Genomic DNA, 27,531 nt, shown 5'->3' with positions numbered 1-27,531 from the left:
AAAAAAAAAGAAAATTTTTCAGTAGCAACTATTTTAAATTATTCATAAATTTTTATTTATCTGGAAATTGTTAATTTAATTTTAAAATTTATTTTATTACAAAAAATTTTGTTCTTATGCAAATTGGTACTTATGTTTTTTTTAATTCAAGAAAATCAAATTTTACTCTGTTGATGAGAGGGAAAAAAGTTGACATAATAAATTAAGGGTAGACAACCTACTTTCGTTTCTATTTTTTTTTTTTTTTTTGGATTATGTTGGAAAAACCATAAGATTTAAAACAAAATATAAAATAAAAAAAAAACTACTTCATTAATTTTTGGGAATATACCATCTTCATTCCATGACAAGTAGGTACACGATAAGCTTTTCTTCATTTTTGTTTCTTAGCATAAGTGGCAATTTAAACAAGCACCCATGCTCAAAAAAACTCAGTATCGTGAATCAAGGTCAGAAAGAAATGGACAGTAAGAAGAAAAAACTGAAAATAGAACATTCTGCTTCAATATCTCAATAACGGCATACATAGAAAGACTGTGCATGTTAAGATAGAGGTAACAAATCAACTTTTTAAAATAAACAAAAACAATATTACATAATCAAGTGTCATGCCAAAAATAGTAATATATCCAAACATTATGAAAATTCGAGTAAAAAGTTATTTATAATTAAAAGTAATTTTTACGGAAAATTGGGTAAAATCGTATTTTTCTTAGCCGTTATAAAGTAGGCAGTAGGAGGCTTATACAGGGGACATAACCCCGAGATGAATATTTTAGATTCCTTGTGTCATGGCTGCAAATATTTGTTGTTTATAGCGATAGACCTTATTTTACTAAAAACACAATAGCAGTTCTATTCAAATTTTCATACATTTTGTATACATTACTATTTCCGACATGACAATAAAGTACGTAGTATGTTTTTGCTTAAAACAACATATTTAAAAAAAATCAATTTGTTGACTATCTTAAGAAGCACCAGAATCTTCAAAAAAATCGTATAAATCTGACCAAAAATAAAAGGTATGAACATTTTTGTGCCTCACACATTTGGATATTTTCCCCTCTTTAAGACCATATGAATTTTGCCAGATCTTTGGCACTACTTTTTCAAAATAAAAAAAAGTTACATCCTTGTTAAAATAACTCAATGAAATTTGACGTACAAGTGTACTTTTGTACTACAACGAGGGGTTACTTTTTCATCGACATTTTCGCAAGTCATCATCTCCACTGGATTGACTACTCGTAATTCCAATGCTCACGACTTCCGGTTTCATGATGGACACATCAGATAAGACGTTACGCATCCACTCCATATTCTTCATTATCTTCAAGTGGCTTTTAGCAAAAAAAAAAATCGAATACACCCATAGCTACGTCGACTTCCTCAAGATACATACATTTGTTTCTTAAGTAAAAAATAGATATTTAAAAAAAAGTACTGTTGTTATAGTTATGGTGAAACTGTGTTGCTGGTCTCAGTCTTCTCTGTAAATACTATTAGAATCTGAATATGGTACTGAAAATCCAATAAATCAGCAGTAAATGCACATTAATATGGTGCAATAGCATGAAAATTCCATGTACAGATATATGCAGTATATAATTAAGATGCTGACAAAACAGTATAGGAGTAGTTTGTAATACTTACCTAATAAAATGATATCCATCATTGTTTCGAGTCAAGAGATTCCAGGACTGGAGTTCTGGGTAAGAAAAAAAAAATGTTAATATTTTTATTTATACAGACATATGCAACATTGACATGACAAGGTTTCAATCCAAGTTATTAAAAACTAAGATTTTATTAAGCTAAAAGTTTTGTTTTTTTTTCAATTAGTGGTTCACATTGAAAAAAAAAAAAAAAGAATAAGAACACAGAAACATTAGATTAAAAACTGAAAAGTCACATGATCAAATTTTAAATAATCTATAATATAAAAGCGAAAATGTGTGTGTGTGCGTTTTTTTTTGTATGTCTACCAAAGGCTTTTTGAGGGGGGGGGGTCACTAATTCTTACAACTTTTTATAATACTTTCTAGATTATAAAGTCTCCGATTTACGAAACAAGGTCGTCTATCTTTTATTTGAGTGCGTTTTATGTTATAAATTTGCGCTGTGATTTCATTTCTCTACTAATATGGTGTGATGTTTGACCTAGAAAATCACACGTTGGCGTTCGTTTAACCACCTGATTTTTTAAACGTTTAATTTCACCCATTATCACTTCTCTGCCCGCTTAGCGTCGTGGTAACGTGTCGCACTTTTTTTCCACCTTAGCTTCAAGGCTTCAGGTTTGAGTCTACCTCCCTACTAACATTTTTTTCCTGCTACACCTACAAACACCCGGGCAACACCGGGCACCCCCGCTAGTCTAATATATAAAAGGCAAAACATGTGTGCGTGTGTGTGTGTGTGTGTGTGCCAAAAACTTTCAACACACGTGACAAATCCTGACGAGATCAGTATCGTTTTGAAGCCTGACAACAAATATCGAAAAATTGGCCAATTAATTCCTTCACCCTCAACTGGGCAGTTTTCTACAATGAGGGGTTACTTTTTCGCCAACATTTTCGCAAGTCATCATCTCCACTGAATTGACTACTCTTAATTCCAATGCTCACAACTTCCGGTTTCATGATGGATGCATCAGATAAGACGTTACACATCCACTCCATATTCTTCCTTATCTTCAAGTGGCTTTTAGCGAAAAAGAAAAATCGAATACACCCATAGCTACGTCGACTTCCTCAAGATACATACATTTGTTTCTTAAGTAAAAAATAGATATTCCAAAAAAGTACTATTGTTATAGTTAGACTGGTGAAGCTGTGTTGCTGGTCTCAGTCTTCTCTGTAAATACTATTATCGTACATGTTCTTCAGAATTGTCTTATCTATTCCCTGCTTCCTTTGTTACAGCTTGTTGGTCTAGTGGTCTTCAATTTGCTGTTTTGATATCTTGCATTACAGCTTCCTATTCCAGTAGCTTCTTTCCAAGAATTACAGGTTTGTGGAACTTGCTTCCTGCTGACTGTTTTCCTCCTACCTATAACCTTGGTATTTTCAAGACTAAGGCCAATAGGCACACCTTGTCTTTACAATAATTATCTTTCGTTTTTGTTAGCTCCTAAATTAAGTCACATCATGCCTTGTCTAGAGCATTTTCCATGAAAAAAAAGTTTATTATACAAAAGAACTTTGTGAGTTTGTTCCCCATGGACTCAGAAATGGTTAGGCAGATATTTTTTAAATTTCACACAAAGGTACTTCAGGTGTCCAGAAGTGTTCATACATAGGTTTTGTATCAGAATGCGTCTGATAAGTACCCAAACTCGATAATGGAAAAAATCCAATTAAATAAAGAAGTCCAATTTTGACCAAAGTTAACACTTTTATACAACCCAACATCACATTTGAGAAGTTTCATCACTGCAGAGGCAGAAAGGCTCAGTGTTTAAAAATCAACAGTAGGTTCTTTTATAAGACAAGGGTGCGTTCGAAATGAATGTTTCTTTTTAGAGCACAATAGAACCATGATACTTGACTTAACGTTTAATTTTAATTCAAGTGATTATGTAAAAACAATTTTAGAAAATCGACAGATGGTTCTTTGATAAGACAGGAACGTGTTCAAAATGAATTTTTACTGTTTAAAGCACAATTGAACCATGATACTTGACTTTTGCATTTCAAACCGTTATTTATAGATACTTTTATAACATCAACAGTATATTCCTTACAATACAATGTAGACTATAGTGTATCGTAGACTAAATGACTGCAAGGAGACATATGAAGTTTCGTCCTAATACATTGGGGAGGGGGGGGGAGCTAGTTTCTAACCAGAGCAGGCATTCAATCAATTTAATTCATTCTTAAATCATTCGTTGACATCTATGCTGATGACACGACCATCTATGGCAACACATCAAAGGCCGTATATGACAAAGTTCTTTGATTCTCTCTCCTCTGATCTTGAGCGCATGGTACAGTGGAGGAAGAGGTGGCTGGTTACTTTTAATGCATCTAAAACTAAGCTCCTATCTTTACATCATCAATGCTCTGATCCCCATCTGGCATCAATTGAAATGGATTGCTCTCGTCTTGGGGAGGCTCCATGTTTTGATAAGCTTCTGGGTTAGACCTTTACTCCTAATCTGAAATGGAACACGTACATCAAGTCTGTTGCCAAGGTCGCTGGGAAAATGGTGGGATCCAGAAAATATCTCACTACTGATGCAATTCTCTATCTGTATTAAAGCCAAGTACATCCAAGGATGGAGTACTGCTGCCACATCTGGGCTGGAGCTGCTAAAAACAGCCTATCCTGCCTTGACAGAGTACAAAATAGATTTCGTGGCTTAGTGGGTGATGTCCTTTTCTCCTCCCTGCAACCTCTCTCCCACAGAAAAGATGTTGCGAGCCTGTCTTTGTTTTATCGTTATTTCCATGGCAAGTGCTCGTCCAAGCTCCAATCTCTGGTCCCTTCCCCCTCACCAATCTTACATGAAAAACACCCGTCTAGCTGAAACCACTGTCAGTAATTTTCCCCTGTGCCTAAATCAAAACGTAGATTCCATGAACAAAACTTGTTTCTTAGAAGTGCACGCCTGTGGAACTCTCTTCCGTTTGCCTGTTTCCCACCTGACTACAACTTGGATGTCTTCAAGTCCAACATAAACAAATTCCTGATAAACTGCCCCCTTAAGTAAGACACTTTATCAAATCTCCAATACTAACGATTACTACGATACTATCCCATTGATTACTGTACACGCAATAACCCTTATCCCTGAGTGGCTTCTGGGCCTTGATAAGTGGTGACCTCCATATTAAAAAAAAAAAAAAAAAATTTTTTTAAATGGGTGATTTCACCAATGTTCATGACAATATAGGACTGTGGAACATTTGTTAATCCTCATTCAATCCTGGACAACGTTGGGTCTCCTTGCTAGTAAATAAATAAAAATAAAGAAAATAAGACAAACTGAGCAACTTACCTTCAGCGGTGAACCTACTTGTAACTTCATCTTCAATGATTGCCTGAATACAAAAAAAAAAAAAAGAAAAAAACAAATAAATGGAAATAATTTGCATTAGGATTTTTTTTTTTGTATTAAAATTATTCTCATCTCGGTTGTTACTTTCACAACGTTTCGGCCGATGTAACTTTCTTCAAATGATGCATTCTCGAATTTAGGAATCTTTTTGTCTTTAGCTCTGAAATCTATACAGAATTTCGAACGGATTTGTTTTTCCACTTATATTCACCCAAAACAAGGCAGATTTGCCATTAAGATGTAAGAGGCCACTGTGAATTAGAAACCATGCCGTCAGCGACACACTAAGTAGAGAGCTGAGCAACGAGATGTTTGTCCACATTATATTTAAATTTCTTTATGTTAGTACAATCAGAGACGCAGTCAGGAAAATTCAAAATTGTTTCTCTCTGATGATTTTCTGTGACCGTCTTTTAAATCAAATAAACCTTAAAAAAAAATCAAACTTACATCAACTTCCCTAACATACATGCATTTTTTTTTCTTAAGTAAAAATAGATATTAAAGAAGTACTATTGTTATATTTGGGTTGGGGAATTCCTATTGCTGGTCTCAATCTTTTCTGTAAATACTATTATGGCACGTGTTCTTCAGAGCTGTCTGATCTATTCCCTGCTTCCTTTGTGCCAGCTCATTTGACTCATGGTCTAGTGGTTTTCATCAGTTTGCTGTTTTCATACTGCATTGTATTACAGCTTCCTATTCCAGTAACTTCTTTCCAAGAACTGCCGGCTTGTGGAACTCTTCCTGCTGACAGTTTTCCTCTTGCCTAAATCCTTTGTCTTTTCAAGACTAAGGTCAATAGACACATTCTGTCTTTAAAATAATTATCTTTTGTCTTTATTAGCTCCTTACATTAATTGGCATCACGGGGATAAGAGTTAATAAGATTATCAACTGAATGATGGAGCTGAACCATAAAAGTAAGGTAAGGTTTTTAACAAAGGCATTTTCAATGAATAAGCAAGAAACAAGGGCCAACAGTGCGAGCATCGACAAAACCTATATTACAATGATGATGCACGGGTATGTTACATAGCACGAGGCTCATATTGGGGACACATTAACGGGGATACATATAACGGGGACTCAGAGCAGATGACAATGATAATGAGGGAGACACTGGGATGATTCGTTGGGGGGGGGGCGGCTTCATCTTAATACGGACTGGGATACATATGATGCAACAGTTCTTATAACACATTATAGAGAGGAGGAGATACTTCGCTTATGATGATGATGGAGGGGAGGACACGTAGTACTTGGAAGGGTTGTACAAAGTTCATTATAGATGATGATAAACACATTTACCTTTTTGGTTGTGAGTAATGACAACACGAGACAACAGTTACAAACATAGTTGGTTTCTTTATTCTTTAATCGACCGATCGGAGGCGTCAGGAATTCAAACTTTGATTTCCACGGTCTATTTTTCCTCCCTTCGCTTCTAAGAGGCTCTCATATCCAACTGACTCTAACCCATCAACTCCTGACTGACAACTCTTCTAACTTCGAACCCTTACATTCCTATATTGAGAAATCTCCTTTGTTTATGATGTCAGAAGTGTGGTTTTCAAGCGGGACTAATTTTCACGTGGCTTTACCTATGTTTGTCCAAACACACTTTTGGCAAACAAAAGAATCCTCAATTCTAACATATTTTTAAACAATATATTTTTAATTTGCATTGTCCATTCTTTTAACTGACATATTTAATATCCAGATTTCTAAAAGAATGGAAAAATCGACTCTTTTTCCGACATAAACAATATTTAACTATTTCTAATAGAATTAACAATATTTAACTATTTCTAATAGAATTAACAATATTTAACTATTTCTAATAGAATTAACAATAGACTTAATTTCTAACATTCCATTTCCCCATTATCTTTAACACTTGCCTACAGGGTTCGATTCTAACCTTTTCCTAATATCATTTTCACTTATCTAGTATGTCTCCTTACTTACATGAGAAGGGACAGCCCTTCCATGTAACAGGTATATGATGTTATCAGGGTACATACAGATTCTCAATGTCCATTTTCAAAGATTTTTCATAGTTTTCAGGGCCTTCTCTAGACAAAATTCAAATTTTCAAAATAAAATTTTATATATAAACAAATAAACTAAAATACTTAATTGACAACAGGAAATGTTATTTTCATTTACACACAAAACAATATGCCTGTCAACAATCATGTTTATATTCCCTGACCCGCTTATATTTGGCCAACCAAGCACAATTAAACGTTATTTTCCCCATTGTAGATTGGTTGTGTCTTACTTTTAAATTTTGAATTTTCGGTATAACAAGAGTTATGTCCCTTTATCACAAAACTACCCAATGTTATTAAACAGAAATTGTCTGATCTATTCCCTGCTTCATTAAGTGTATGGTGGACTAAGTGATCACACATGGAAAAAAGAAAATGTGGGGGGGGGGAGAGAACCAGACAAAAGATAGGGGGGGGAAGAGAACCAGACAAAAGATAGGGGGGGGGGAAGAGAACCAGACAAAAGATAGGGGGGGGGAAGAGAACTTTTGTATCCACAATAATATGACGCAATTTCAGAATAATGTATTTCGATTTTATTTCCAATATTTAAAAATATTTTAATGTTTTTTTTTTTATTAATGCTTAAAAAATAATTTAATAGTATTTTATTAATTTATTTATTGCGGACTATTATCCTCGTATTTCTTGGTTGTTGTTTCATGACGTTTTGGCCAACTATTCCTGTGGCCTTCGTCAGATGTTAACCGCGACGAGATAGGAACTTCAGATCTCCTAACTGCATTCTCAGCAATTACTGCCATCCATAGTTGTCGTCTCTGGCCGGCTTTTGGGTAGGATTGAAACCGCTATCTTCAGACAATTCTCACCTGGAACCGTGATGAATTGAAGTGAATTCCAATAAAAATAATTTAATGATTTTGATTTTATTTTTAATATTTAAGAAATAGTTTAATGATATTTCTATTGATACTTAAGAAAAATAAGTTAATAATATTTATTTATTTCGATTTTATTTTTAATATTGCAACACAAATTTTTACTGGACATAAAGAATACGATTTTCAAGACATTTTCCATATTTTCAAGAATTTTTCAAGGTAACAAGAGAAATAAAGCCTTTTCAATGCAAAAGTCAAAATTAAAAGACTTTTCAGGCTTGAGCAAACCCTGGTTATGCAACTGCAATAGTAAACGATATACAACTGTAACGTAGTCACGGCATTAAATTCATCATCGGATAGATGTACGAGAGAGCAGGAGGGTGTCCGAGAAGGACAGGGAGCCTTAAAGCAGAAGTCAAGAAATCATGTCATTTCATCAATTATATCAGTTTACATAACATTTAAACTTCTGCATGTCAGTACACTCAGGGAAACAAGTAACAGGGAAGGAATTCCAAAGTTTAGCAGTCTGAAAGGAGAAGCTATTAGAATAGAAGGCTTTCCAGCATCTAGGAACTTCTATAGTGAAGGGGTGGGATTTTGTTGTTTAATGGGTTTGACACGTGGTGGTGGTGGTGGGGGGTACAAGTGAAATGAGTTCATCAGAACATATTCCATTAAAATACTTAGTAAGTAAAAGAATTCAAGACTCATAGAAAGCAGGAAATTATCTGAACGAATCATCTTGAGTAGTTTCTGATTTTAGTTGGACATGCAAACAACTTCCCTTTATGTGCAGTGCTATGCAATATTGATGCATAGATGTACGAGGTTTTGTATCCGCAATAGCAAGCGGCAAAAATGGAAAAAAGAAAAAAAAAAAAAAAAAAAAAATGGAAAAAAAAAAAGAAACAAAATGGAAAAAAAAAAGAAAATGGAAAAAAAAAAGAAAATGGAAAAAAAAAAGAAAATGGAAAAAAAAAAGAAAATGGAAAAAAAAAAAATGGAAAAAAAAAAAAAAATGGAAAAAAAAAAGAAAATGGAAAAAAAAAAAGAAAATGGAAAAAAAAAAAGAAAATGGAAAAAAAAAGAAAATGGAAAAAAAAAAGAAAATGGAAAAAAAAAAGAAAATGGAAAAAAAAAGAAAATGGAAAAAAAAGAAAATGGAAAAAAAAAGAAAATGGAAAAAAAAAAGAAAATGGAAAAAAAAGAAAGAAAATGGAAAAAAAGAAAGAAAATGGAAAAAAAAGAAAGAAAATGGAAAAAAAAATGGGGAAAAAAGAAAAAAAAATGGGAAAAAAAAGAAAAAAATGGAAAAAAAATGGAAAAAAAGAAAAAAAAGAAAAAAAGGTAAAAATGGAAAAAAAAGGAAAAAAATGGAAAAAAAGAAAAAAATGGGGAAAAAAGAAAAAAATGGGGAAAAAAGAAAAAAATGGGGAAAAAAGAAAAAAATGGGGAAAAAAGAAAAAAATGGGGAAAAAAGAAAAAAATGGGGAAAAAAGAAAAAAATGGGGAAAAAAGAAAAAAATGGGGAAAAAAGAAAAATGGGGGGAAAAAAAACTTAAGCAATTCCATGGAAATCAGTCTTTGTATTAAAAAATATATAACAAATACAAGAAAAAAAAAGAAGTAAAATCCCACTTGTTCTGATTTACAAAAGAACAGAATTTTACAAAAGCATGAAGATTGCACATCTCTTGGTAATAGATAAGAGTTGCAGAGATTGGAATAAAATCCTCCCGAAAATTTTATTCCCAGACAATACCGAGTTCATCTGCCAGTTTATCTTAAAAAAGAAAGCTGAAACTTACCTCGACGCCACACTTGGTGAAATACATAACGTCAGTCAAATGGAACTCATGTTTCATAGATTCAGAGATTGCCGCAATGTCAGGAATTTTGATGCCTTGTGTAGCAGAAATTGCAATTTCCCTTTCAATGACATGGGAACCTGTGAAATGGAAAATAAGTAATTATAATTAAGTAATCTATAAATTAATTATTATTTATTTATATTATAGTATAATATAAATAATTATAGAAAATATAAATAAAAATAATTATAATTAAGTAATCTATAAATTAATTATTACTTATTTATATTATAGTATAATATAAATAATTATAGGAAATATAATTAAAAATAAGTAATTATAATTAAGTAATCTATAAATTAATTATTATTTATTTATATTATAGTATAATATAAATAATTATAGAAAATATAAATAAAAATAATTATAATTAAGTAATCTATAAATTAATTATTACTTATTTATATTATAGTATAATATAAATAATTATAGGAAATATGATTAAAATAAGTAATTATACTGCAAGGAGAAAAAAACATGAAGACTTGCCGCATGAAGCAGGCTGGGATTATCTGATAGAAAATGAAGGGATTGCAAACTTTTCAAGCAGTTAGGTATTAAAAGATAGGTTCTGAGAAAGGGATGAAAATGAAGGCAGGGTGACAAAGCAGGAGAGAGGGAGAACATTAAGGGGACACCATAAATCGATGACGGCCTTCAAAAGGGGAAGTCAAGAAAATGAGAGGAAGCAAATCAAAAAGATGAGGGAGGGGGGACAAATACAAAATGAAAGGACAAAACTAAAAGATGTGGCGGAACAAAACCAGACAAATGTGTGTTGGGGGTGGGGGAAGGGAAGACAAAATATGGGAGAACCAGATGAATATGTGGAGGGGGGGGGAACAAGACAAAAGATGTGGAGGGGGGAAAAGAGAACAAGACAAAAGATGTGAAAGGGGGAAAAGAGAACAAGACAAAAGATGTGGAAGGGGGAAAAGAGAACAAGACAAAAGATGTGGAAGGGGGAAAAGAGAACAAGACAAAAGATGTGGAAGGGGGAAAAGAGAACAAGACAAAAGATGTGGAAGGGGGAAAAGAGAACAAGACAAAAGATGTGGAAGGGGGAAAAGAGAACAAGACAAAAGATGTGGAAGGGGGAAAAGAGAACAAGACAAAAGATGTGGAAGGGGGAAAAGAGACCAAGACAAAAGATGTAAAAGGGGGAAAAGAGAACAAGACAAAAGATGTGGAAGGGGGAAAAGAGAACAAGACAAAAGATGTGGAAGGGGGAAAAGAGAACAAGACAAAAGATGTGGAAGGGGGAAAAGAGAACAAGACAAAAGATGTGGAAGGGGGAAAAGAGAACAAGACAAAAGATGTGGAAGGGGGAAAAGAGAACAAGACAAAAGATGTGGAAGGGGGAAAAGAGAACAAGACAAAAGATGTGGAAGGGGGAAAAGAGAACAAGACAAAAGATGTGGAAGGGGGAAAAGAGAACAAGACAAAAGATTTGGAAGGGGGAAAAGAGAACAAGACAAAAGATGTGGAAGGGGGAAAAGAGAACAAGAAAAAAGATGTGGAAGGGGGAAAAGAGAACAAGACAAAAGATGTGGAAGGGGGAAAAGAGAACAAGACAAAAGATGTGGAAGGGGAAAAAGAGAACAAGACAAAAGATGTGGAAGGGGGAAAAGAGAACAAGAAAAAAGATGTGGAAGGGGGAAAAGAGAACAAGACAAAAGATGTGGAAGGGGGAAAAGAGAACAAGACAAAAGATGTGGAAGGGGGAAAAGAGAACAAGACAAAAGATGTGGAAGGGGGAAAAGAGAACAAGACAAAAGATGTGGAAGGGGGAAAAGAGAACAAGACAAAAGATGTGGAAGGGGGAAAAGAGAACAAGACAAAAGATGTGGAAGGGGGAAAAGAGAACAAGACAAAAGATGTGGAAGGGGGAAAAGAGAACAAGATAAAAGATGTGGAAGGGGGAAAAGAGAACAAGACAAAAGATGTGGAAGGGGGAAAAGAGAACAAGACAAAAGATGTGGAGGCGGGAAAAGAGAACAAGACAAAAGATGTGGAGGCGGGAAAAGAGAACAAGACAAAAGATGTGGAAAATGGAAAAGAGAACAAGACAAAAGATGTGGAAAAGGGAAAAGAGAACAAGACAAAAGATGTGGAAAAGGGAAAAGAGAACAAGACAAAAGATGTGGAAGGGGGTAAAGAGAACAAGACAAAAGATGTGGAAGGGGGAAAAGAGAACAAGACAAAAGATGTGGAAGGGGGAAAAGAGAACAAGGCCAAAGATTTGGAAGGGGGAAAAGAGAACAAGACAAAAGATGTGGAAGGGGGAAAGAGAACAAGACAAAAGATGTTGAAGGGGGAAAAGAGAACAAGACAAAAGATGTGGAAGGGGGAAAAGAGAACAAGACAAAAGATGTGGAAGGGGGAAAAGAGAACAAGACAAAAGATGTGGAAGGGGGAAAAGAGAACAAGACAAAAGATGTGGAAGGGGGAAAAGAGAACAAGACAAAAGATGTGGAAGGGAGAAAAGAGAACAAGACAAAAGATGTGGAAGGGGGAAAAGAGAACAAGGCCAAAGATTTGGAAGGGGGAAAAGAGAACAAGACAAAAGATGTGGAAGGGGGAAAGAGAACAAGACAAAAGATGTGGAAGGGGGAAAAGAGAACAAGACAAAAGATGTGGAAGGGGGAAAAGAGAACAAGACAAAAGATGTGGAAGGGGGAAAAGAGAACAAGACAAAAGATGTGGAAGGGAGAAAAGAGAACAAGACAAAAGATGTGGAAGGGGGAAAAGAGAACAAGACAAAAGATTTGGAAGGGGGAAAGAGAACAAGACAAAAGATTTGGAAGGGGGAAAAGAGAACAAGACAAAAGATGTGGAAGGGGGAAAAGAGAACAAGACAAAACATGTGGAAGGGGGAAAAGAGAACAAGACAAAAGATGTGGAAGGGGGGAAAGAGAACAAGACAAAAGATGTGGAAGGGGGAAAAGAGAACAAGACAAAAGATGTGGAAGGGGGAAAAGAGAACAAGACAAAAGATGTGGAAGGGGGAAAAGAGAACAAGACAAAAGATGTGGAAGGGGGAAAAGAGAACAAGACAAAAGATGTGGAGGCGGGAAAAGAGAACAAGACAAAAGATGTGGAAGGGGGAAAAGAGAACAAGGCCAAAGATTTGGAAGGGGGAAAAGAGAACAAGACAAAAGATGTGGAAGGGGGAAAAGAGAACAAGACAAAAGATGTGGAAGGGGGAAAAGAGAACAAGACAAAAGATGTGGAAGGGGGAAAAGAGAACAAGACAAAAGATGTGGAAGGGGGGAAAGAGAACAAGACAAAAGATGTGGAAGGGGGGAAAGAGAACAAGACAAAAGATGTGGAAGGGGGAAAAGAGAACAAGACAAAAGATGTGGAAGGGGGAAAAGAGAACAAGACAAAAGATGTGGAAGGGGGAAAAGAGAACAAGACAAAAGATGTGGAAGGGGGAAAAGAGAACAAGACAAAAGATGTGGAAGGGGGAAAAGAGAACAAGACAAAAGATGTGGAAGGGGGAAAAGAGAACAAGACAAAAGATGTGGAAGGGGGAAAAGAGAACAAGACAAAAGATGTGGAAGGGGGAAAAGAGAACAAGACAAAAGATGTGGAAGGGGGAAAAGAGAACAAGACAAAAGATGTGGAGGCGGGAAAAGAGAACAAGACAAAAGATGTGGAAGGGGGAAAAGAGAACAAGACAAAAGATGTGGAAGGGGGAAAATAGAACAAGACAAAAGATGTGGAAGGGGGGAAAAGAGAACAAGGCCAAAGATTTGGAATGGGAAAAGAGAACAAGACAAAAGATTTGGAAGGGGGAAAAGAGAACAAGACAAAAGATTTGGAAGGGGGAAAAGAGAACAAGACAAAAGATGTGGAGGCGGGAAAAGAGAACAAGACAAAAGATGTGGAAGGGGGAAAAGAGAACAAGACAAAAGATGTGGAAGGGGGAAAAGAGAACAAGACAAAAGATGTGGAAGGGGGAAAAGAGAACAAGACAAAAGATGTGGAAGGGGGAAAAGAGAACAAGACAAAAGATGTGGAAGGGAGAAAAGAGAACAAGACAAAAGATTTGGAAGGGGGAAAGAGAACAAGACAAAAGATTTGGAAGGGGGAAAAGAGAACAAGACAAAAGATGTGGAAGGGGGAAAAGAGAACAAGACAAAAGATGTGGAAGGGGGGAAAAGAGAACAAGACAAAAGATGTGGAAGGGGGAAAAGAGAACAAGACAAAAGATGTGGAAGGGGGAAAAGAGAACAAGACAAAAGATGTGGAAGGGGGAAAAGAGAACAAGACAAAAGATGTGGGGGGGGGGCAGCTAAAATATGTGGGAGGGAAAGAGAACCAGACAAAATATGTGGAGGGGGGAAAAGAGAACAAGACAAAAGATGTGGAGGGGAGAGAATCAGGCAAAAGATGAGGGGGGTGGAAATAAGACGAAAGATGATGAGAAAGGACAAAGAAAAAAAAAAGAAAAGAAATGCGGTCAGGGTCAGAGAACATACAAAGAGGAGGCAAATTAATGAGGATCGGAAAAAACAAAAGAAAAAACAAAAGAAAAAACAAAAGAAAAAACAAAAGAAAAAAAGAAAATGTCAAAACCTGTAGAGATTGTGAACTTGATTGACCTCATCACCACCCACCTCTTTTTACCTCGACATTTAATGAGTCATATTTACCCTTTTCATCATTTGACTTTGCGTTTTCATCTTCATCTTCAGAATTTTCATCCGTTTGTTGCTTCTTTTCGTGAAGTTCTATCTTTGCTTTGCCAAACTAAAAAAGTGAAAACAAAAATATAATCAATAACTAGAGAGAAAAAAAAAAAAAATCAATCTGGAAAGATAAAATTGTTTATAATCGATTTTCTTTGTGGTAGGTTTATTCTTCCAGGCGTATTAATCTATATAATATTGTGCTTGTTCCTTCACTAGTTAGTCCATACGTTATGCTTTCAGAAAGCTTTGAAGGCTAAACTGCTTAAAAAGAAAGAAAAAAAAAGAAAAAAAAAAGGGCCAAATTCATAAAATTTGGCTTTGAAAAGGCGAATCTGGCAACCCTGTACAAGAATATGAGAGTGATCTCCTTTTGATATAGCTTTATTTTATTTTAATATCATAAAGATATGATCATTGTTGTAATAGTGTAAAAACAGAACTTGTAATCTTGAAGACAGAAGTCAGTGAAACATTACATAAAAAAGGGAACATTCAAAAGAAACAGGGGAAAAAACATTGTTTGCCAAGAGGTGCTGAACTGAAGTAGTAAATTAAATATTGTCTCTTACAATATGATTTTATTATTTATATTGAACTATGTAGCACAATATGACTTTTTTGAGTATTTATTAGTAGTTATTAATACAATGGCCGTTATTTTCATAGAAATGTTAATACGCTCATATTTTCTGAGTGTTATTGTTTTTTCTGTTCAAAGAACTAATTTTTTATGCTATCCAGAAAAATATCAGCTCTATTAAAACATTTGTTTATTAAATACATTTCTCATTTCATGGTATTTCCACGGGTCCTGCTATATCATCCGATCAGAACACTGTGGGGGAAGCATTTCCGCTAAACCGTAGTATCCTGCGTTTTCACATTTTTCTTTAGTTTTAGACAGGCCGAAGAAAATGGCCATATTCCATTCTCATCTCAAAACAAAGTCTTGACGTGCATAAAACACGCGGATTCAAAACCCAAGTACAGAGGTATCCGCCTGCTGACTCGTGCTTTTGTATTGCATAGCAAATATGCAACTGTTGTATACTATTTTCCCCACTTTTTCAGTCTGGTTCGTAACGTTCAATGCTACTAAGACTAAACTTCTTTCCTTTAATAATTACAAGATACCTTCTCAAACACAGATTGCCATGGCTAATGATACACTGCCATGAAAATACTTCCCTCAAGCTCCTAGGGCTAACATTCACATACATGAACTGGAACAAATACATTGAGGTAATTGCCAAGGAAGATGGGATCTCACTACCGTACTAAAAGGCTACCCGCACCTGAAAGTATCCTGCATCTCTACAAGGCAACAGTTTGCCCATGCATGGTTTATATTTATATTTAGGCAGGTGCACCTGCCACTAGTCTCTCGCTTCTAGACAGGGTAAAAAAAAAGAGTCGCCAACCTAATAGGTCCTGAACTATCAACTAAACTCCAACTTCTGTCCCATCACCGAAATATGGCATCCCTGTGCCTGTTTTACAAGTATTTCAATGACAAGTACTCTGATGAACTGAAAGCACTAGTACCCCCTCAACGACAATACTCTTGACGAATCCAACAAGCAGCAAAATCCCACTCCTCACTGTATAAATCCCTAGATGCCGTCAAGCCTTCTACCTAAACAGTTCCCCCCCCTCGGACTGCTGCGCTTTGGAATTCCCTCCCTGGCTCCTGTTTTCCTGTGTACTGACATGCAGAAATTCAAGTGTAATGTAAACAGATATCTCACTGCCCAACTCCCTAAATAGCATACCTGCAAATCTGGTTTCAAATAGTAACCCCTCAGGACTAAGTAGCTCTGTGCCTTGTTTGGGGTGAATTGACAATAAAAAAGATGGAGTTTTTAGATATTTAACTAAAAGAGGCGGTTACATTCTAGTCCCAAACAAAGACTTGACGCATGCAAGACTAGGTGTGTCAGAAACTGACCTTATGAATGCGTGAAATATATTGAATAATTCGAACCCGTCTTTCCAAGCTTATAACTACTCGAAAAATGTAATTCAAACCCTAATTTTTCGATTAAAGGAGCAAGAACCAAAGTTTCATTAAAAAAAAAAAGAAAAAAAGTGGGTTAAAAAAAAAAAAAAAAAAAAAAAAAAAAAGGTTTTAAACTTCGTCCAATCCCTCCTTTGTCGAGGGACAAAAATCTTTTTTTACCTAAATGAATAAATGCAAAAGTAAGGTCAATTTCTTGCACTAATGGTGAGGTCAAAATATCGCATTTAAAATAAAGTTTATCATCTGTTTTTACAAGATATTCGTCCATCAAAATGATGAGGACCATCTGATCATCCTAGATGTAGGATGCACACTGAATTATGAAGCAATGGTTGCGCAATCACTAACCTCTCCCTTCCCAAGCTGACACTGCTTCATTCCTATGGAAAGAAGTTCAAGGCGACTGGAAACAATGCCGAGATAAGTAGAGAGCACATACAGCACCTGGTATTCCCAGATGGCCACCCATTTCAGTACTGACCAGGCTTAATGATGCTTAACTTTACTAATCTAATGGGTCATCATCATGCCTTTGCTGTTTTATATACTTCTAATGTACACGTAATATCAGCTGCAAGATAAACTAATTTGCATATTATGGTGCAAAAAGACAATTTATTTCATTATAATAGCAAAATTCAAAAATCGAATTATTGAATTTCAATTAAAACCAATGATATCCACTCAATTATGTCGAAATTAGTAACATATCCAAAAATTACAGAAAAACAATCTATCTATCTATATATCTATAAAAGTGAACGTGTCTGTGTGTGTACATTTCCCTACGCAATAACTTTGTCAATTTTAAGTCTACAGACTCGAAATTTGATATATAAGGTACTAAGATTTAGGAAAATCTTTGTGATCGGTTTTCGGCCAGAAATTTGGCTGATAAGGGGTCAAAGTTTAACGATTTGACTTTTGAGAATTCTACCAAACACCTCCGCCAATTTTGGGTCTAAACACTTGAAATTTTATATATAGGTTCCTTGGACATGGATCTAACTTAATAACTTGATTTAAGCCCAAAACAATAAATTTTAAGCGGTCAAAGTTAAAATTTGACCTCTGCGGTCTCTACCAAATTACTCAGACAATTTCTGGTCTAAACATTTGAAATTTTACATAAAGGGTATTCAGAGATAGGGCAAGCTTTTTCACCGGTTTCGGGCGAAAATTTTTAGTTACTAATATATAAATGTATGAATGTATGTATGTTTGCATGTCTGCCTAAAACTTTCAACAGAGTCGACGGATTTTACCAAGATCAGTATCGTTTTAAAGTTCGACCTTTCATACAACAAATATCGAAAAATTGGCTAAAAACACTAATATCTTCACCTTCATCTAAGCACTTTTAAACGGGGGATGGGGGTCGCTTTTTTCGCCGATATTTTTCAAAGTTATCCTCTCCTTTCGATTGTCCAGCCAAAATGTTAACATAAGTCACTTCAGGTTTGGCAGTGGCCATAACCGCAGAGACGTCAGGTTCCCCCCCCCCCATTATTTTCCTCCTTCGCAGTACAGGCTCGAGCCTGCCTTCCTACTACCACTTTTTTTTTTTTTTTTTTGCTCAACATACACATCCAAACACCCGGGCAACGCTGGGCTGAAATGCCAGTATATTAAGAAAAGTGAATGTGTCTGTGTGTCTGTCTGTGTACATTTCCTTACGCAATAACTGTCAATTTTTAGGTGTGGGTCGAAAATTTGAGTTACAAATATATAAATCTATGTATGTATGTTTGCATGTCTGCCTAAAACTTTCGACAGAGGCGATGGATTTTCACAAGATCAGTATCGTTTTGAAGCTCGACCCTTCAGATGACAAATACTGAAAAATTCGCTAAAAACAATTTCTTCACCCTCAACTGGGCACTTTTCTACAGAGAGGGGTCGCTTTTTTCATCGATATTTTCGAAAGTCATCCCCTCTTTTCAATTGTCTAGCCTTAATTTAAAGCTATGTCACTTCCGGTTTGGCGATGGTCGTAACAGCAAAGACATCACGTTTTTTTTCACATTCTTTTCCTCCTTCATGGTATGGGTTCGAGCCTGTCTTTCTGCTACCACTTTTTTTTTGGGGGGGGGGCTCAACACACACCTCCAAACATCCAGGCAACGCCAGGCACCCATGCTAGTAAAGTAGAAAATTATTAACAAAAATAGTTTTCAAATAAATTTCAAAGGCCTTGGATATATCAAGAGCTACAACCCTGGTTTTTCCCGCCTTTTCCAGTGCATGGTATGTGCATTCATGGAGGATTTCAAATATCTGCAGTCAAACGACATTGCCTAAATCCATACAGTTTGTCAGATTTGCTTTTGCGAGGTGGTGAACTAGTGCTTGATTAAGGTCTAAAAGACTTTAGCGAAGAGGAGGAAGAGACTGATAGAGTAATAATTGAGAGGGTCAGCCCTTTCACAAGAATTCTTGTACACTGGTAGCACAGAGGCCGTCTTTCAGCTATTAGGAAGCAAGATTCAGCAAGGCATTTATTGTAGAGCTTAGAAAGTACAGGGTTTAGCTCAGCTGAGCATTTCTTAATTAGTATAGTAGGGATGAGACCAGACCCACACTAGTTGGAGTTATACATAAATAAACATCATGAAGTCAGGGGAAAGTAACTGCACTCTGTCTTGTTACAATTAATGGCGGATGTCACACAATTATGGATTTGTCAAAGTACGTTTTATATTATAATGCAGTATTATGTAACTAATTGTGACATGACAATCAAGTAGATAACATTGAATTTAATTGAAATGCTCATAAAAAGTAAAGATATTGGTTTTTAATGAAAACTAGCGAGGGGTACCCGGCGTTGCCCGGGTGTTTTTTTTTTGGGGGGGGGGTTAAAAAAAAAAAAAAGAAAGTAAGTATGAGGATCGAACCCGAACCGTTGAGGCAAAGTTGTAAATTAAAGTATGAAAAAAAAAAAAAAAAAAACGTGCGATGTAACCATTGCCCCACCGCGAGATGCTAACGGAATTAGTTGGATTTAGCAGGTGCCCGTTTTAATGAGTTAATGAGGTCAATTTTGACTGCGGAATAGTATTCATTTACTGCTGAACGCTTTTTTTCCCCCCACCCCAAGATGTTATAGGTAAAAGACTAACCCACATGCGGTGAGCGACAAATACTGAATATTTATCTTCCCGAAATCGAACAAATTAAATAGACAGGCGAGTTTCGTTGTTAACTGTGAGATATTACTATTTCTATGTGATATAAAAAGTTTTAAAAAGTTGTGCACCGACCGACCGCTTCTCTGAAAGAAGCCTTTTGTAGACACACAGAAAAAGCGAACACACATACATACATACATTTTCGCTTTTATATTTATAGATTTATTTTTTCAATTTTCTAATAACAAAGCACCAAACAATGCATAAATAAATTTGATTAAAAATGTAAAGGAGTTTAAAAAAAAAAAAAAAAAAAAAATTTTATTATTGATATTCAATTTTCACCCCAAACAAGGCACAGTGCCACTTTGAAGTAGGGAGTTACTATCAGGGACATAAGTTACAAGGATATTATGTAGGGAGATGAACAATAAGATGTCTGTTCACATTACACTTGAACTTCTGCATGACAGTACAGTTGAGGAAGCAGAATCCTGGAAGGGAGTTCCAAAGTCTAGCAGTTCTGAGGAAGAAACTATTGGAGTAGGAGGCTTTCTTACACCTAGGGATCTCTACTGTGTAGAGGTGGGACTTCGCTGCTTGTTAGGTTTGTTGGTTGTATTTATGTCAAGGGGGCACAAGTGCTTGTAGTTCATCAGAGCATCCACCATTAAAATATTTGTAAAATAGGCAGAGGGATGCAACATTTGGTCGATGGGACAGAGGCTGAAGCTTAGATGACAGTTCAGGACCTATCAGGTTGGCGACTCTTTTGAACCCTGTCCAAGAGTGAGAGACTAGTAGCAAATGCACCAGCCCAAACGTGACAACAATACTCCATACATGGGCGAATGGTGGCCTTATAGAGGTATAGGATAATTTCAGGCATAAGTAGGTTTCTAGCATGGTAGAGAGAGCCCACCTTCTTCGCAGTAGCCTTGGCAATGCTCTTAATGTATCTGTTTCAACTCATGTTCCCTATGAATGTTAGGCCGAGGAGTTTGAAGGAAGTGCTTTCAAGTAATGTGTTTTTGACCATTGCTATTGGCGGTAGAGAAGGTTTCTTGTAATTATTGAAGGAAAGAAGCTTAGTCTTAGCAGCATTGAATATGACCATCCATTTTTGTCTCCATTCCACTACAGATTGGAGGTCTTACTCTAGTGTTTCTGCCATTTCCTTAGAGATGTTTTCCTCTCGTGCCCATTATACAGAACGGTGTCATCAGCAAATGTTCTGATAACATTTATAGTAACTTCGGTGATCTAACAAAAACCAGTGTGTCAACAGGATATTAGCCTTGTATAAATGCTTAAGAGAGGGATATACGAGGTGCCTTCAATAAGTTTCCAGACTTTTTTTTTTCGTATGGACACTTATTTATAGTACACATATGAAACCCTAATCCCCTTCAAAGTAATCGCCTCCGGCTGCAATGCACTTGTACCATTCAAAAACTTTTTGGAAGGCCCCATGGAAGTCCTCTTGTGTAAGCATGCCAGTGACCCTCATCATAACCTCTTTCATCTCAATTATCTCATAATAGCAGCCTTTAAGGTTTTCCTTGAGCTTAGGGAATAACCAAAAATCACAGGAACAAGATCTGGACAAAAGGGAAGGTAAAAAAAACTTTTGATACTCATCTTGGTCAAATCGTCTGATCTTCTGAGCATCTTTGGGACAAACTTTGTGCAAATCTTCTGCATCTTCAGTTCCTAATGAATAATTGCGTGTACAGTTACTACACTAACATCAAACAGTGCACTTACTGCCTTTTTAGACAAATGGTTGTCCTTATACATGAACTTCCTTATTTGACCACTCAGCTCTAGTGTTCTGACTTCCTTCCTCTCACACCTCTCCCCATCCCTCACAGATACCCCGCCTTTCTTGAATCTCTTATGCCACACAAAACTGATGCTTGATTCATGCAAGATGTTCCAAAAGCAGTCGGAAGCATTCCATACGTTTCTGAGGCATTTTTCCAAGTTTGAAACAGAATTTTATCGCATATCGTTCTTCTAAAGTGTCCTCACGTCCAGATTACATTTTTTAAAATTCCCCAACCGTGACAATCAGGCTTTAGTAGAGTGTATTCCAATTCCTGCTGTAGTTGTTCATTTGAACCTGAAATCAGAAATTGGTCAGCCATCTTAAAAGATGTATAGCAATAATATACTGAATTTTCAAGAGTCTATGACAATTTTAAATGCCTGTACAAAAAAAAAAGTCTGGAAACTTATTTAAGGCACCTTGTATATAAAGAAAATTCCAGATCACGGTTAATTTACTTTAGACAAAGTTTTTTACAAACAAAATGGTGTTTTAAAATTCTGTGGTTGCTACAAACAGTTAATCTTCATACACAGCAGTTAAACTTTTTAATCATGCCTATGATTTATAAATAGTGAGATTTTGCCATTAAAAAAAAAAAAAAAAAAAAAAAAAAAATCACTTAAACCTGTCGAGATTGGTTCGAAAGTGAAAAACAGTGAAAGAACATAAATTGAAGTAATTTTGGACGCACCAGTTAAATAGGCTATCAAGAAATATGTATTTTATATAGTGTAAAAATAGTTGACTATAGTTGAGGGCGACTCAGAGGCTCTCTTTTCATTAACTACAACATTGAGAAGTAAGGGAGAGCACCAATCCTTTACCAGGATCGCATCACTTGGCCTGGCTACTCGAATGATGTAGGGTCTATCGGATCTGCCTTATGATAACCAACTTCAAAAACTCAATCTTTTCTCACTTATTACTTGGGAATCACCACTTATCAAGGTCTGGAGGCCACTCGAGGATAAGGGTTAATGAATATAAGGTGGTTATGTAGTAATCATTAATGGTGTAAATTGGGTAGAATTTGATTATTTATGGGAACTGCTCAAGAAGAACTTGTTTACATTGGATTTGAAGGCTACCATGTATTTAACCAGGAAGCAGGACAGTGAAACAGTATTCTGCAGAGGGGTAATTCTAGGAAAGAAACGTTCATAGAATCTGCATTTCGGCACAGATAGAGAGGGGAGAAATTGTTTATAATTGTTGTAGCTAGTCGAGTGTTTTTTTTTGTGAAAGTTTGGCAAGGGGGAACCATAGATTGGAATGCAGTTGAGCACTTGCCATGAAAATAATAGAGCAGAGACAGATTCGCAATGTCTCTCCTGTGAGAAAGAGGTTGCAGGGAAGAGAAAAGGACATCATCTACTAGGTTTTGAAGCTAGTTTTGAACTCTATGAAGGCTGGATAGAGCTCGCCAGGCAGCTCCTGCCCAGATGTGGCAACATTACTCCATTTTAAGGTGTACCTGGCTCTTATACAGATAGAGAATTGCATTGGCAGTGAGATACCTACTGGAGCAGTAGAATGATCCAACCATTTTCCCAGCGATCTTGGCAACAGATTTGATGTACGTGTCCCATTTTAGATTAGGTGTGAAGGTCAGTCACAGAAGCTTGTCACGACAGAGAGCTTCCCAAAGACGAGAGCTATTTATTCCAATTGGGGGTGTGATGGGGATCAGAGCGATAGTGATGAAAGGAGGAAAGCTTGGTTTTTGATGCATTCAAATTAATCAGCCATCTTTTTCCGCCACTGCACCACGTTCTCAAGATCAGAAGAGAGAGAATCGGAAAGATCTTTGAAGTGTTGCCATCTGCATAAATGTCTCTGAAGGATCTAAGAATGTGATTTGGGAGATCATTGATGAAGATTAGGAAGAGAGTTGGGCCCAGAAGCACTGACAATTACGCAGTGATCTGATTTTGGCCTACAATCTCATCAATGGGCATTATGATATACCTAGAGACCTTTTATTCACTCCTGCACCAGAAAATAGACTATGATGACACTATATGAAAATTTTTCATCATCAATTTCGATTGAATTGAAGGGAGGCTGCTTTCTCAATCAGAATCCCTGGTTTGTGGAATAAATTTCAAAGTAATAAATGCAACAACAGCGCAACAATTTCAGGTAAATTTAAACAGGTGTTGGACTACTGTGTCCTCTTCTCTAAATTTTTTACCTTCTTTTCCCTACATAGCATTAAAGCATAATTATTTTTTATTTTGTCAAATTAAATTGAATTGACTCTCACCTTATCACACCAAGTGTTTAAACAAAAGAGAATCAGTATTTTTGAGATAAGGATTGACGATTCATATTTGGATTATTGATACTATTGTTCTCATCTTGAGTTTTATTTTCATATCCACGTTGATGTAACGGACAACTTTTTTGTTTAAGTGTTGAGCCATTCTGTAGAACAAAAGATGGCGGTAGTAGATCTAATCAGCGAAGAATCAATACAGTTACGATAAGCAGTGGTTCAATCGTGTCAAGACGGAGATTGATAGCAAACTGACTGGAATCCAAAATTCAATATTTTTATAATGAGGTCGGAGACTTCTCATTGGTCGATTGTCCTAACGCATAGTTATAAATAAGATCGTCTAAATTTTGGGAGTCTTACCCTCCAATTATAGCAAAAACATTTTAATACAGGTGTATATTGTCAAACCGGGTGGGGGGATCTTTCTGTCAAACTCGGGAATCTATATGGAATTCCAAATGATACCCTTTACTTAATCCATAAGGGTAGCCACTCATTCTGTCAACCATGACTGGGTAGAAGTCTTAAGTAATTTATAATCCTATTTTGAGTGTTGCCTGCACGGAGGATTGAACCATAAACCCCCAGAAGAGTAATTTTCAACTGAATTTTACCAAGTGCTTTATTCACTACTCCAAGAGTTCAAATTCTGTGCAAATTCCAGAGTTTCACAGAAAGATTCCCAGAGTTCAACAAGATATGATCACAAGTTACATCGACTCAAACGTGAAAATAACACTCATGATCCCCCCCCCTTTTTTTTTTTTTTTTTTTACAGAAATCGCCCAAGAAAAGGCATGAAGCCACTTGATGTAAGGAGCTAACCAGAATGAAAGTTGATTATTGCAAAGCCAGAAGATGTCAATTGCCCTTGATCTTGAAAAGACCAAGGTTGTGAATAGATGGAAAACTGAGCAGAGAAGAGAGTTTCACAACCTTGTAGTCCTTGGAAGGAAACTACTGGAATAGGAAGCTGCATTACAAGGAGGTATTAAAACAACAAATTGATGAAGACCACTAGACTAAGGAGTCAAACGAGCTGGAACAAAGGAAGCAGGGAATAGATTAGACAATTCTCAGAAACACATACCGTAATAGTATTTGTCGAAAAGACTGAAACTAGCAGAATCATGTCTGTGAGAGAGATGTGAACAGTAGTCCGAACAGAGATAACATCAACCGAAATGTGAAAATAATACTCAAGATGAGAACAGTTGTCTGAAGAATCCAAATTCTACGAATTATCAATCCTCATGTGAAAAAATTCAGAAACACAAGGCGGAATCAGGTACCATTTTTTTCTTTTTTAGTCTTTGGTATGACTCTAGCTAGGATTGAAACCTGATCTTCCAGTTTATTAGCGAAAACTCAAACCATTATGCAAAATGTGTCACTATTTATTAATGATGGGACGATTCCAATATTTTTTTCTGATTCCAATGCAAATACTAATTCTATACTAAATTCTCGATTCCGATACAATTATAGATTCTGATTCTTTATAAATCTCTAAATATTTAACTGTAGAGTTGTTATTTTTACCAGATTATTGTAAAAATGCCTGTTATATATACAGATATTTTTTAATATGTAAGAATGCACTTGTGTGTGTGTGTGTGTGTGAGGGGGGTAATCTATAGATTTTAGTTTTACTGATAGTTAAAAATCAATATTGATTATCATTGCTATTAGCAGTGAAAGATTTTGTTTTAAACAAAATCAAATAAAAAGACAAAACAATTTTTTGGCATAGGAAAATATACACAAATTTTTCCGATTCCAACACCCAGAAAAGTTCCGACTTTTTGATGTCTATCTGTTGTTAGCTCAGATGATAACAAATAAAGTTTGAGAGCTATATGCTTTGGTTTCGATTCCAGCTGATGGCACCCACGTTATATTTCTTTTAACTTCTGAAGTCACTACTATATATTGGGTACAATATAATAATCAACAATGACGATTGCTACTGATTGTGATATTAAATCCTAGCCACAAAGCCACATAATAATCAATAGAGAATTGACTATAATAAATATGAAGTCTGCATAAATTATTGTATTAAAGCATATTGTGTGTGTATATTATATATATATATATATATATATATATATATACACACACACACACACACACACATACATACATACACACAAACACGATTTAAAAAAACCATAAAGCGGGGAGACCAGTACCCGCATTAAGCTGGTCTGCAATTTAACTTGGTGCTGGCTATCTTGCTCTTGCTGGATCTCAACATTTTGAACCGAGAGAGAGAGACTTAGCTGTTGTACAAAGCTAAGACTCTGTAACATCATCTGTGTATAGATACTCCCTCAGGCATTTGTCTATTAAAATGGTCCTGTGGCGATGGAAGTCATTTTTGAGCTCATGGACTTTAAGTGTCTGAGGGAGTGGCATTCGTCTAACAAGACATTGCAATCATCATATATACACACACTAGCAAGTGGCCTGCAAGTATATATATATATATATATATATATATATATATATATATATATATATAACACATACCTAACTTTATCAATATAGGAATTACCATGGTAACCTTAAATCAATAGAAAAAAAACTGATAATCTACTAAAAACAAACTATTCCAAATGTTTACAACTAAGCTTAGCTCCATGTTTTACATATATTCATTCAATATTCGAGTAGAGGGTGAGTGTTGGGGTGTTCGGTTTTTGCATTTATAAAGTGCCGCCTTCTCCCAGGCTACCATATTAGCCTAGTTAAAATAGATAAAAACATTCTCAATAGCAATAAATCATTCAAGTACAAGCTTATATGACCCTGCTCACTCCCATCCCCATTGCCACCATCCGGATCGTTATCTGTAAGATTTTTTTTTTTTAGTTATACACCCTTTCTTCTATTCATTTAACATCGCCTTTTCCTTGTTCAGGGATCAAAGGTATTGGATATTATGCAAGCTCAATGAAGCTCAATTTCTAGTATTAACAGTTCAGTGGGTCAACTGTCACCAGATTTCACTATGTGATCTTCTTTAATCACTTCCTTTTAAGTTTTCAATGACCAACCAATGATCTGCGATTTAGTTTGGTTTGGTTGTTTTACAGCTGGTCTTTTTTGCCAAGATCAAAGTGTAGTATCTGCCGGAACAGATACTGCAAGCAAAGACCATATGTGGGGGAAACCCCACATATAAGACCTTGGTCAATGTAGGGGAAACCCTTCATACCAATTGTCACTATCCAGCTCCTCTACTCCCCGAGGAGCTGGTCCCCATTTCCCCTTCACTCCTCACTTTAAAAATCGGCCTTGTGCCTTATTTACTCAGTGGGGGAGCAAATAAATACCCTTTTTTGCCAAGATCAAAGTGTAGTATCTGTTCTTCAGATGCGGCACTTCCATTTCTCGTTCTCTTTCAGTGGAGGAGAAATCCTTAACGACTGAGACAATTTTTATTTTTGTACCTTTTCTCCACGTTAAAAAATGACGCTGGTGTCTAACTCTGTCCCGTGGGGAGGCATTATAAATAGGTACAGCATATCAACCGTTTTCAGGTTATTCAATGCCAAATTCAGTTATTTTTGAAATAGTAGTTATGCTTCAAGTTCTTTATATCTTCAAATATTTATTAGTAGAGTTTGGTTTGGTTTGGTTGTTTTATGGCATATCAACCCTTTTCGGGTTATTTAATGCCGAATCCAGTTATTTTGGAAATAGTATTCATGTC

At 35.9% G+C, this 27,531-nt stretch overlaps 1 protein-coding gene across 1 annotated transcript in view; it reads right to left on the bottom strand.

Annotated features, from left to right (window-relative positions):
- LOC145267081 (glycerol-3-phosphate acyltransferase 3-like) overlaps positions 1-27,531 on the bottom strand; it is an 88,513-nt gene that overhangs the window by 30,411 nt on the left and 30,571 nt on the right. The window contains exons 2-5 of the mRNA XM_080123055.1: positions 14,506-14,602; positions 9,782-9,921; positions 5,009-5,051; positions 1,657-1,711 (exon numbers count right to left, since the gene is read on the bottom strand). Coding sequence (XP_079979181.1) covers positions 1,657-1,711; positions 5,009-5,051; positions 9,782-9,921; positions 14,506-14,602 — 335 coding nt within the window. The remainder of the gene's footprint in view (positions 1-1,656; positions 1,712-5,008; positions 5,052-9,781; positions 9,922-14,505; positions 14,603-27,531) is intronic.

This window comes from Euprymna scolopes, chromosome 42 (genome assembly GCF_053919585.1).
Source record: "Euprymna scolopes isolate OS-2025 chromosome 42, ASM5391958v1, whole genome shotgun sequence".
In the NCBI taxonomy this organism is placed as follows: Eukaryota; Metazoa; Mollusca; class Cephalopoda; order Sepiida; family Sepiolidae; genus Euprymna; species Euprymna scolopes.
This window is presented reverse-complemented; position numbering and strand designations above follow the sequence as displayed.